We start from the raw sequence: 13,043 nt of genomic DNA, 5'->3' as shown, positions 1-13,043 counted from the left end.
TTACGAATGACTTCCAAAATGAAGGAATAACAACGTGTAATAAAAAAAAATCGCAAAAAGTGTAACTCGCTTTACTGGTGGTACGGCACCACTTCGATAAAGCGGCACGACACGAGAACCCTCTCATCGTGGCCGCCGGTAACTACATTCCCGATCCTGCGGACAGAATGGAAAGCAGTCGACGTCGCCCAAAACACGTCATCTCGGATCCTCCCGATCCACTAACGGTGCTTCTAGGTACTTCAAGCACCGGTCACTGTTCTCGTCGAACCCGTCGCTTGCGACGAAGGGCTCGACGAATAAATTAACTCTCAGACACAGCCCACTGAATTTCTCGCCGGATCTTCTCAGTGGGTCGCGATTCCGATCCGGTGGTAGATTCTGCGAAGCACGACTCTTGCTAGGGTTTGTGTTAGCATCGTCGTCAGGTTTGAGCCCCGTGAGCTCACCTACTAATTACGGTTACGCTGGAATAGCCGCTCCAGGCTACCAGCTTAGGTAGGGAAAAAAAAAAAGGTACGGCGTCTTGTGAAACGGTAGGAACTGGTTGTGGTAGGTACTATCATCCTGTGTGTTTCTGCCATAAAGGAGTACTGCGTTTCGGTTTGAATGGTAGGGCAGCCATTGTATTGTAAAAACTGAGACTTGGGAACTCATGTCTCAGGATGGGTAGCGGTATTTACGATATTTATATATTTATGGGCTCTGGTAGCTACCTCGCACCAGACGGGCCATAAACTCTACCACCAATCGAAGCAATAAAAAACAATTTGAAACAAAGCTTGGTATCGATTATAAAATTTCCACGATGGTATCGAACTGGTTTCGGTAACATATCACTAATTGGGTGTCAAGTTTTTATTTGTGTGCGTGCATCAACAGATGTTGTGTTGTTTAATCAAACAACCTACACAAATGTTGTCACTGTGTGGAAAAATACTTGATAATAATTATAGATTATTACATTTATCAGGATAAAAAACATATAAACAGCTGCTAGAAATCTGTTGAAATGGCTTTTAAGCGAAACTTTCGATTTCGTCTGTTTGGCCGTAGTTATCTCATTAATTTCAGTCGCAGCTATTGATTGGAGCTATCTGTCCGCACCTATATTCGGATAAAACATATAAGATAGGTTTCTTTGGACGATTTGATTCACGTGCGGACAACGCTTAGTAAGATATCAATAGAATCTTAAAATGACTTGGGGATTCTTACATTAGTTTTTTAGGTGAAAAACAGAGAATGAGTTACAACTGTTACAGTTAACACTGGTTGTATCTATTCATCTAACTAAATACCCATTTTAATAGTAATTTAAAAGTGACCACCTTCTTCAAGACATGGTATTAACATGATTATTTACATACGTACCAAAGGCTGATGGCAGTACAGTACTTTTAAATTTGGCCTTATATCCTGACGAAGATCAGCAGTGTAAAGAAAAATTATATATATTTACTATAATAGTTAAAAAGCTATATGTAGTTGTTTAGTTCTCAAAGTATGGCTATTTGTATTTCCTATGAATTTTGACCTTGGACGATTACGGAACCCTTCAGTATATTTATCCAATACGCACTTGCTAGTTTCTTCAAGATTTTGTTTTGTTTTCTTTTCAACGTTTGCACTGCTTCGATTATCCGGTCATCGTTCTCGTCGAACCCGTCGCCTGCGACGAAGGGCTCAGCGAGTAAATTAACCCACAGACAGCCCACTGAGTTTCTCGCCGGATCTTCTCAATGAGTCGTGTTTCCGATCCGGTGGTAGCTTCTGCGAAGCACGGCTCTCGCTAGGATTCGTGTTAGCAACGTCAGGTTTGAGCCCCGTAAGCTCACCTACTCGCCCGGTTACGCTGACATAGTCTCTCAACGCTATCGGCTTAGGTAGACAAAAAAAGCTTCGATTTCTACAGAACAGTTTTGTTGATCGTCAATATTTACAAGTTAAATGGATACTTTATTAACTTTAATGTTATACATTTCAGTTATACAATTTCATTTAATTTAAAAACTGTGTGAAAACCTTATTTAGTATTCAAAAGTAGGTGGATGCTTTCCAGCGCATCGTTAATTGCGTCTATAAGTTCCTACTTCCAAAGAGTGCAAGATTGTATGGCCCTGAAAGGAATCTAAAATGCAGAGGCTCACAATGATTTATGTCGTAAATATAATATTGTTGAATGGTGATCGTGTACTTACAAGTGACGTAGAAACACCGAAAAATATCCTGTTTATTTTGATTGACGATTTGCGCCATCTCTCGGACAAAAAAGTTTATTTGCCTAACATCAACTTCTTAGGAAAAACTGGTGCTACCTTTAATAATGCGTTCGCTCAAGTAAGTATATCATTATTTTAATTCGTTTCATTTCAATTAAGAATAAATGGATTATTAAAATAAATTAAAATACTAGATTACTGTTCCTACTACTATTTGTTTTGAGGAAAAAACGTTTTAGTTAATGAAATGTACACGTTATAATACCTATATAAAATAATAATATACCATTTGATTAGAACGTAAAATTTACGGTTTAATTTTGCGTTTTTATTGCTGTCCTTTTATCATTTCCAACGTTTCGATTATTTTACAGTTTTCTTGGCCACAGACATTTATTTAACTGTTCGAATATTTTACATTTTCGTAGTCACGGACGACAAAAACGCGAGATTAAACAGTAAAAGTTGTCTTAATTATGTCTACCGAAAACTAAAGAAAGTACAAAAAAAAACACTTATTTTGGTCACCATAATATTTTATATATTTATAACTTTATATACTAGACAGTATAAAGGCGGAATTAATGCCATAGGCATTCTCTGACAGCGTTCTCAGACAATATTGTTGTCACATAAATTGTCTTCTATACCTATCATTTTCCGTATTTACAGCAAGCCTTATGTGCGCCCAGTCGTAATTCCCTTCTAACAGGTCGTAGGCCCGACTCGCTTCGCTTGTACGACTTCTACAGCTACTGGCGCGATCGCAGTAACGGACAAGGGAATTTCACAACCATACCACAGTTCTTCAAAGAGCATGGATACGATACTTACTCCGTGGGAAAAGTGTTCCATCCTGGAAAAAGTTCGAACTTCACAGACGATTACCCGTACAGCTGGTCGGAGTATCCGTATCATCCCCCGACAGAAATGTACAAAGACGCTAAAGTGTGTCGAAATAAAAAAACGAAAAAACTAGAGAGAAATCTAATTTGTCCAGTTTCTGTTAAAAGACAACCAGGACAATCTCTACCAGACTTGCAGTCGTTGGATTACGCTATTGATTTCCTGAAAAAGAGAAACGGGAGTAAGCCGTTTTTCTTAGCAATCGGATTTCACAAGCCGCATATACCATTGAAGTTTCCAAAGGAATATTTAAGTTAGTAGTTCTCCTTCTCGTTGAATTATTTTATTTATACTTACTATTGCATTTTTGTATTAGAAGTGTTTTTTTTTTCCTACCTAAGCTGATAGCCTTGAGAGGCTATTTCAGCGGAACCTTAACTAGTAGGTGAGCTCACGGGGCTCAAACCTGACGACGTTGCTAACACGAACCCTAGCAAGAGCCGTGCTTCGCAGAATCTACCACCGGATCGGAAACGTGGCCCACTGAGAAGATCCGGCGAGAAACTCAGTGGGCTGTGTCTGAGGGTTAATTTACTCGTCGAGCCCTTCGTCGCAAGCGACGGGTTCGACGAGAACGGTTACCGGTGCTTGAGGTACCTAAAAGCACCGTTAGTGGATCGGGAGGATCCGAAATGACGTGTAGAATTGTAAGTGTCAGTTCACGAAACTGAATCCCGCCACTCACCATAAGACAAGTTAAGGCCGCTTCAAATATATATAATTGCGCTATACTACCCTTAATACGGGAATTCATGAATGGTTGGTTGGAGCAGAAGTTGATAGGGTAGTGGTAGATTTGTGTAAAAGAAAATTCAAAAGACCAATAAGAAATTACAGTTCCCGTAGCGAAACGAGGGCGGGCCGCTAGTTTATTAATAAACCTATAATTTTGTTAATATGATTTCAGAACAAATGCCAATTAGCAAAGTGCATAGACCTAAAGAACCGAACATTCCCAAGGACATGCCTTTGGTGTCCTGGCACCCGTGGACGGACGTACGGAAACGCGATGACATTCGCCGCTTAAACATCACATTTCCTTTCGGCGTGATGCCCACTAAATGGACGTTGAAGATACGGCAGAGTTACTACGCGGCGGCTTTGTACATTGACGAATTGATTGGGATCCTGTTAAGCTATGTGGACATGCAGAAAACTATAATTGTACTGACAAGTGATCATGGTAAGCACGACGCCATTTTTAAGCCTTTACTAATGAGGTTTGCGTTGTCTGCACATAAATTAAATTCATCTTTTATTTTTATAACTTAATTACCTTATCGAGTCCGTGCTTATATATAAAGCGTGTGTATTATGCAAGGTGATAATGACAAAGACACGACAAGTTTACAACCTGTTTATTGTACGACTCGACACAAACTATACTTAGCCCGCTACCCTCAAGGAAAAATAGGCCGAGAAACGAATTGCTGAATGTTGTTAATATACCTACCTAGAAAATTTACGCTTTAAGGGTACCATAATAAAAAAAAAGTTGCAAGGCAATTGTTTTTGGAATTTTCATCCTAATAATGACGACGTTTTGTTTTCGCATCAGCAAGATAATTACCATTTATTTCAGGTTAAGTAACACTGTTATTGTCGAGTATTTTGTGACCTGCGTATATTTTGCAGTGACAATTAGCTTTAAACATGGTTAAAATTTCCGAATACATAGGTATATATAGCTTTTATGAATACATATTTTGAACAGAAATGAGTAACATCACATTTTACAGCCCTGTAAAAACCCTTTAGTATCCCTTTTAGTAAAACGAAACATTTATTTTCATATCGAGGGTCACCATTTTAGGACGCTTAAATAAAAGCGGCTCTAAATAAAAAATAAAATGTTTATTTTTATGTAAAAATGTACAATTTGTTTTCTTATGGCGGGGATCATGACCTGAATTTACCTCCCTGAATTTTATAGCCGCGCATGCGCGTGACGGAAACAAAGGTTCGCCAGACCAGCAACATTGTGTCCGAATCTTCAAAAATTAATTTTATGTTCATACAGGAACTATTTTTCGTATTACAGGTTGGTCACTCGGCGAAAACGGACTTTGGGCAAAATACAGTAACTTCGATTACGCTCTTAAAGTTCCATTAATATTCAAATCTCCCAAACTGATTCCAACTGTTGTCCATGAACCAGTCGAATTAATAGACATTTTCCCGACCCTGGTTGATCTTACCAAATTATCTGACGAAATACCCAAATGTCTGAACCACAAAGACACGTCACAGCTTTGTTTCGAAGGAAAAAGTTTAGTTCCTTTCATTGAAAATAATAGTAATGGACTTGAAGCTTTTGCAATAAGTCAGTGCCCGCGACCGAGTGTGTATCCGCAGAAAAATTCGGACAAACCACGTTTGAAGGACATCACTATTATGGGTTACAGCATCAGAACGAAAAGATACAGATACACAGAATGGATATCGTTTAATAACACGCTCTTTACAAAAAATTGGAACAATAATTATGGCATAGAACTGTACGATCACATTATTGATCCAATCGAATCTAAAAACTTATTTTTGGTCTCAAAATACAAAAATATTGCAAAGGTCTTATCTATACGATTAAGATCTAGTGTTTATGTCATTGTTTAAATTATATTATATAAATAATACTTTTAAGTTGCTAATACATATATTTTAAACAATCCCAAATAATACAAAAACGCTCATGAACAAATTTTCCCTGGTAAAAATCCGATACCTAGTGTCGAGTGAAGCGAACAGAAAAAAATATTATCCTCTCAATAATACAAACAATCGCTAAAACAGTATTTTCATAAATATTATACCATTATGTATATATTTAACCAGATGACTAGATAAATACTCTTTTTTTAAAAGATAATTACCCAATTTCTGTTCAATTAAAAATATTATACAAATATTTTCTGGACAACATTCTAGTATTTAAATTCTGAAATGGTCACACATAAAAAACATTACATAATATTCAAATTACCTAACTTAAAGAATATAATTATTATAAAAATTCAAAAGATTCAGGCTAAATCGAATAAGGAACCGTATTCTTAAATGAAAATAATTTCATCCAACATCTAATAAATTCTCTTTGGTCTGTGTACTCATTTCACTGTTTTTAAGCAGGTTTGAAGAAACAAATCTATAGACCAGTGATTCTCAACCACTGTGCCGCGGCACTTTTGTGTGCCGCCAAATTTCAAAAGTGTGCCGCCAAATTTTGCAAATATGTAATAATGTTAATATTATTAAATTATATCATTTAAAAAGAAAAATATTTTTAACATGAATATATATTTAAATCCACAAAAAAATTAATTATTTTATTATTTGCTTTGCAACGCGGTTTTTCTTAGTGCCAAATTATGAAGAAGCGGCGTGCATAGCAATAGGAATATGTCTCAATTCGGCGCACACTTGCCATTTCTGCGTACAAAACGTGTTGTTTTAGTGATAGTTGGGATTCACAAGGTGTTGCATAGTAGTTACTGCACATTTTCTTTCGTTAAAATCGGCAAATGTATGTGATTCGGTAGTAAGTAAATAACTTTTATCTTTTTCTTTGTGTGCCGCCAAATTTTGAAATCGTTAAATATGTGCCGCAACAAAAAAAAGGTTCAGAATCACTGCTATAGACACATTATGCTCTCGTGTATAGATAATATGCTTAATATTATAGACAATATACATAATACACTAAATATTCTCTCGTCTGAAAGAAACAATCTGACATTGAGACAGCTACACTAATATTTAGCTATCTGACAAAAATCAGACATATTTTCAGTATGTATATATTTCGGATGCTATTGGATTACGACCTATTGCGACATCGCGTCAGTCAGATAAAAAAAACAAAACTGGTATAAAAAATATAGGAGCAAATAAGAACCTACCCTACCCACTTACTTTCTATATATTATTTATATATATACATATATATTTCTATAAGCCTATCTATCTATTCCTATAAGGCTTCATAGCACAAGACTAAGTGTAAGTAAGTGTACACATCTAGGTAGATATTGAGACGGATTTTTTAAAAAAACGTCTCATTCCTCTACACTATTTCTAACTTATTTTTCAGGGAGACTTCTTGGTTGTATAGTGTTTAAGAATAACATATACATATTAACTAAATAAAATTTTGAAAAATTGATAATTCTTAGTCGTTGTCGGACGATAGTGTCAGACTCAATTTGTCACGCGTAGGACGACACATTGACGGTGTAAATATAATTTGTAAATAAAATTTCTCAACATTTAACTAATAACGGAATGTATTAGGACACAAAAAAAAAGGATATACCTAAATAAATTTATACTAAGCTCTGTTTTTCTTCAGGCACTGGCGTCTTTGATTTAACTTCCATCTCCAACTGCTTGAATCTTGCGTATAAAGCTGAACTGGCTAGTACTATTAAATTGGACGTCCACCAAAGCGCATTTTTACTTTCGTTGTACCACTGCGTCGCGATCACCGTTTGCGCACAAGCCTTTGCTGTGCCAGATATATTGTGTGTCAGAGGTGATGTTACCTAACAATGAGACAACAGAAAATTAAAACCTGATTCGTGATACTTATCATATATTATGTTATAGATATTATACATATCGATGGGGAAAAAAAAAGCGGAAATGTCGTAACTTGCATTTTGGGCTAAATCTCTTTGTACCATATTATTATATTATATACTAGCTGACCCGGCAGACTTCGTAGTTCCTCAACCGATAAATAAAAGTCCTAAGCTTTTGTATAAAACAAACTTAAAACAAACAAAAGGAATCCGTCCGACGGGGGACACATCAAAGGAAAAACAAAATTGTTATTTTTATTTATTTCCGAGCATTTTCATATTTATCTACCTTTTAAGCCTTTCCTGGACTGCCACAAATAATTCAAGACTAAAATTAGCTAAATCGGTCCAGCCGTTCTCGTGTTTTAACGAAACTAACGAACAGCAATTCATATATAGATAGATAAGGCTCTTAAAGTAGTGTTTTTTAAGTTACGGCAATTTCGCTTTCTTCTGTCGATATACACAAATGTAGATGTGTGTGCGTGTGCGTGTGTGTAAACCATATTCACACATTCATCAAAGAACTTCTGGGGAGAGAATCGTGTATTAATAATGTATACAAGATAAATCGTTGGAGCTTATATGTACAACAACTGGGATCCTATTTTCGTGAAGATGAAAATCCTGTCATGCCCGGATCACTATTAGTTCTTTCCATGTGTAAATAAACGTAAAATGTTAATAAATATTTTCTTTATATAACTGGACGGTGTTTAGAAAAATATTCAAATATTGACGAAATACCAAGCATACCATACCGACATACAAAATTAGTTGTTGATAAGAAAAAAAAAAAAAAAAACATCGGAAATAATAAAGGAATATATACACGCAATATTAAACCGTAAAAATTGTTATTATTATCTACGACCCCCGAACGCCTAAGATAATACCACTGTTTAATTCAATATCACGAATGTTATATATCATTTGAATATCTAATCTAATCTCCGAATATCTAATCGTACGAAGCGCATTATAATTGCAAACAGACTATCTTCGGCCGACAAGATAGAAAGTTATCCAAAAGTTGTTTATTCGTGGATACCTTTAAGATGATGATACCAACCCCATCGCTAATGAAGCTATTTATTTATCGGTGTTGTAAAATACCCTAAGTATGTCTGTAGTATGTAATTAAAGAGAGGTAAATGTTAGATTTAGTTAAAATAAAAGGCACAGAATAAAAATATTGCAAATATGAGTATTTACGTCTACACATTTAACACAGCTCTACAAAAAAAAAATCGTTCTTTGTCCTAACGTTTATACTAGGTTTTTCCGGTTAATTATTCACAAAAACGAAAATAAAATACCTTTTTTTGGTATAAAGTTTGCTTTTGTGATAGTTATAGTAATAATACTCATTTTTCAATTTTTTTATAAAATTTAATTAACTTTAATACTTTCAAAAAAACCGCGCTATGAGAGTGGGGTGTTTACGTTTACACAGTGCCAGTCATAAACAACGATCAGATGTTTTGTACAAGCCACAATGGTATATGACAGAGCAGTATGGAAGGAGAAAACATGTAGCACCGACCCCAGATGACTGGGAGACGGGCTGGAGAATGATGATGGAGCGTTTAAGTAATGAGCATCATCTTTTATAGGGGATTAGTTGAAAAAGTGTCCACCTTTAAACAGCAAGTTTATTGCTGCAAGTCTTACCAAAATAGCACTAGTGTAGGAAATGGAAATGATATGAATATAGCAGTTTCAAACACAATTAAGCGCGCTGGGTTGAAATAATGAGTATTTTTAGTGACTTGAGTAGTTTAAAAATATGTAATATTATAAATATCAACTATTTATTTCTAATACTATTTATGTAGAAAGTGTTTCTTTCCTGCTTAATTTAGTATCCTACTCTTATAGTTTATAGCGCTGTTTTAAAAATCTTTTCTCTTGCTACTATGGCGCCACCTTGATTGGCTCTCTTTCAACGGACACTTTTTAATACACTGAGATGGCGCTCCTTACTTCTGCCCTTCATATTAATTACAATTCAGTACTTACCTTTATCTGTAGAGAAGTACAGTATCCTATTGCAAAACCGCATAGACCACCTATTACCATTTGAAACCAGAAGTAGGTGCTTTGGAAATTAGTGTAGTTCATCAAAACTGTCATTTCTCCGTTGATTAACATTAGCGGTATGAAAAGTATTATGGAGTATGCATTATTGTAGTACGACAATAACAATACTTCTTGGTTAACATATGGTAAAACCTTCTTTGTGAATATAGAGTACAAGGATAGCATGAGGGAACCAACCACTCCATAGATTGTTCCTATAAGGGAAAATGACCCTGGAAAGTTGAAAATTTGAAGAGTTACTTTTTACGATCATTTTATCTACTTTATTTTGTAATTGTTTCCGTAAAATAATTTATTATAATATTTAACGTAGTATATAATATAATAACAACAAAAAAGGCGTGATTAAATCTTTAAAGTGGTTTTAATTCCACGAGTGGTGACTTGACTTTCTTTAAGCAATGTTAATTTATTTGTAATATTACCTAATAAGTTTTCTTGATCAACTCCAAGATAGAATCCGAATATAATGAAGGCGCAGCACAAAATACATCTGGACGATGTTGCCTGTCTTAATAATATCCAGCTAAATACAACATTGAAGACTGTGGTCAGAGATCTTCCTACATAATAGAACGGTACTCCTACATGCTTCAAACACAAATTATTTGTGGCTATCATCAAAGTATACATTATTGCCAGTGGAATCACCTGAAAATTAACAAGTGCTAGTATAAATAAACATTTTACAGCAAATTTCGCAACTGATCTTATCATACTATCCTTAAATTAAATTATCATCAGCTCATAGTTGTCCACTGCTGGACGTAGTCCGCTCCTAATTTACACCACAAAACCTGGTCTTCAGCGGTCCTCATCCATGACTTATTAGGCACCCTTCGTAACCCTTTTGTACTGGTGGTAGGACCTCATGTGAGTTCGCATGGGTAGGTACCACCACCCTGCCTATTACTGTCGTGAAACAGTAATGCATTTCGACTTCAAGGTGGGTAGCGCATTTACGTTGTAAATGTCTATGGGCTCCAGTAACCACTTAACACCAGGTGGGCTGTGAGCTCGTCCACAAAACTAAGCACACCATCTTACCTGGGGCATTGCATCCCATATTATATTTGCAGTGCGCTCATATAGTAGCTCATACAGTGCGAGTATTGAATGTTGTCTGCGTGCAACTGCGTGCACTGACTCTACTCAGGAACCAGTCTCCTCCAGCAGTCATTAGTATTTAAAATTAAATATTGTTTAGTAAATATAATAGACTGAAAATCATCTGTAAATAATTTTAAAACTATGGACATAGTCTAAAACTTAATAAAATACTTTTTTTTTAATCTTTCATCATTAGGAGACCAGCTAAGGGGGACACTCCTCTTCTAAAATGGACAAAAATTTTGATCCATATGACCAAAGCAAATGTTTTTTGTCACAGCTTTGCTATAAAAATATACACATAAAGCTATAAACATATAAATAGCACATTTAGATTTTAAAATATAGTGTGTCTTATTCTTATTACTTTGTAATCTCAAACAATCTTTGTTTTTGAACAAAGATGTTTAAATATGTTAGGAGAGCGTTAGTATCTAAAAGAATGTTTCTTAAATGTATTCTCTAGACCTATATATGTAATCAAGACTAGAACCTCATTAAGACAAAAATTACAGAAAAATCTGTGTAAAACCATATTTTTTTTGGAAAAACTACTCATCAGGGATAGATACCTTTTTCATGACGTCCATACTCCAAGGTGTTCCTTTTGGAAAGGAAAATATACCAGGAACTCCACCATTTTGACTCAATGTAAAACAAATTGAGAATGAAATTATACACTGGAACCAAGTTATGAATAGAGGCGCCTCAAGAGCCACTGTTTGACTGCTGAATAGTGTCTTATTAACAAATACTGTCACTATTGACACCACCCTGAAATTAATTAGGTTAATTTGATGAATAACATCCTTTCAAAATTTGGTATCATTCAGAGCTTACATGTTACAATTGAGTATTAACTTTAAGTAAAATTTTAGACACTACACAATGTTTAATTAGTAGTAACAATAATAAATACAAATAAACATTATCCTTGCCCGCTCATACTGTAATACTATGTCCTGTCTTTCAACTGAGGTTTACAAAGAGTACTTAGCAGTAGGCATCAACTTGGCTGTACCCATCATAATTGACATCTATGAGCGATGGTAACCACTCAACATTAGCTGGGCCATATGCTCATCTGCCAAGCTGCTGCCCAAACAGCCACAAATGAGTAAATACCATAAAAGCCCCACTAGTAGAGAAGTATTATATGTAAGAAAAAATATTTATTTAATAAAATATTAATTTACTCTAAAAAAAAATATAGATTTTTTTCTATTGCTTAGATGGATGGACGAGCTCACGACCCACCTGGTGTTAAGTGGTTACCGAAGCCCATAGGCATCTCCAACGTAAATGCCGCCACCCACGTTTAGGTATGAGTTCTAGGGTCTCAGTATAGTTACAATGGCTGCCCCACCCTGCAAACCGAAACGCATTACTGCTACACGGCAGAAATAGGCAGGGTGGTAGTACCTTACCCGCGCGGACTCACAAGACGTCCTGCCACCAGTAATCACGCAAATTATAATTTTGTGGGTTTGATTTTATTACACAACGTTATTCCTTCACTGTGGAAGTCAATCGTGAACATTTGTTAAGTATGTATTTCATTACAAAAATAGGTAAATAATAGGAAAATAAATTACACTCACCAGTAACAAGAAACCACTACGAATATCTTGGTATAGAGAGAACATAATTCCGATTGCTGAGACTTCATTATGTGTCAGGATCAGAAACCGTAATTGTATTAAAAATATTGTTGCTACTTTAAAGTAAGTACAGTTCTAGAGAAACGATGACGAGAACTATAAACGTTGGTTTATTTAGAACTCCTTTATTTTTGATAAAACTACATACCTCGAGGACACGAAGCAATTTTTACCCAAATATAAAAATAATATTTTAGTTTGATAGATAGAAGAGTGTCAAAATAAAATGGATAAATTTGTGACACGAATATTGCTTTAAAGAAAATTTACTGATCATAAAGTATAATAGCTCTGCGATCGTTATAATGTTATCATTATTTTGATTACCGGTCTACTTTACTACCGTACCTACCTACATAAATGACAGATTAGTTGATATGGTTGCGGCCATAGAGTTACTATTCTAACTGGAGTGCTTACTTCGTTTGACATAAAAACTAAAAATATACTTTATGTCTATG

The 13,043-nt window shown here is 35.3% G+C and overlaps 2 protein-coding genes across 4 annotated transcripts; one reads left to right on the top strand and one right to left on the bottom strand.

Annotated features, from left to right (window-relative positions):
- Window positions 1-841: 841 nt before the first annotated feature.
- LOC101744799 (iduronate 2-sulfatase) lies at window positions 842-8,413 on the top strand. 2 transcript variants are annotated; one of them, XM_021349114.3, is made up of 5 exons: window positions 842-1,437; window positions 1,988-2,340; window positions 2,895-3,381; window positions 4,036-4,311; window positions 5,170-8,413. In XM_021349114.3, the coding sequence occupies exons 2-5, from the start codon at window positions 2,137-2,139 to the stop codon at window positions 5,742-5,744; spliced, it is 1,542 nt and encodes a 513-aa protein (XP_021204789.1). In that variant the 5' UTR covers window positions 842-1,437; window positions 1,988-2,136; the 3' UTR covers window positions 5,745-8,413. The 2 variants fall into 2 exon arrangements, with proteins under 2 accessions (XP_021204789.1, XP_062527713.1); XM_062671729.1 differs by having other exon boundaries at window positions 922-1,175; window positions 2,063-2,340.
- Window positions 2,747-12,965, bottom strand: LOC101745911 (GDP-fucose transporter 1). Of its 2 annotated transcripts, XM_012691903.4 has the most exons (6): window positions 12,523-12,947; window positions 11,494-11,695; window positions 10,237-10,462; window positions 9,731-10,023; window positions 7,441-7,669; window positions 2,747-3,290 (listed from the first exon to the last, which is right to left on the bottom strand). In XM_012691903.4, the coding sequence occupies exons 1-5, from the start codon at window positions 12,588-12,590 to the stop codon at window positions 7,451-7,453; spliced, it is 1,008 nt and encodes a 335-aa protein (XP_012547357.2). In that variant the 5' UTR covers window positions 12,591-12,947; the 3' UTR covers window positions 2,747-3,290; window positions 7,441-7,450. The 2 variants fall into 2 exon arrangements, with proteins under 2 accessions (XP_012547357.2, XP_062527718.1); XM_062671734.1 differs by lacking the exon at window positions 2,747-3,290 and having other exon boundaries at window positions 5,556-7,669; window positions 12,523-12,965.
- Window positions 12,966-13,043: the final 78 nt, after the last annotated feature.

The sequence above is a fragment of the Bombyx mori genome, chromosome 13 (assembly GCF_030269925.1).
Source record: "Bombyx mori chromosome 13, ASM3026992v2".
NCBI lineage: Eukaryota > Metazoa > Arthropoda > Insecta > Lepidoptera > Bombycidae > Bombyx > Bombyx mori.
The sequence above is the reverse complement of the archived record's forward strand: the minus strand, read 5'-3'. Positions and strand labels throughout refer to the sequence as shown.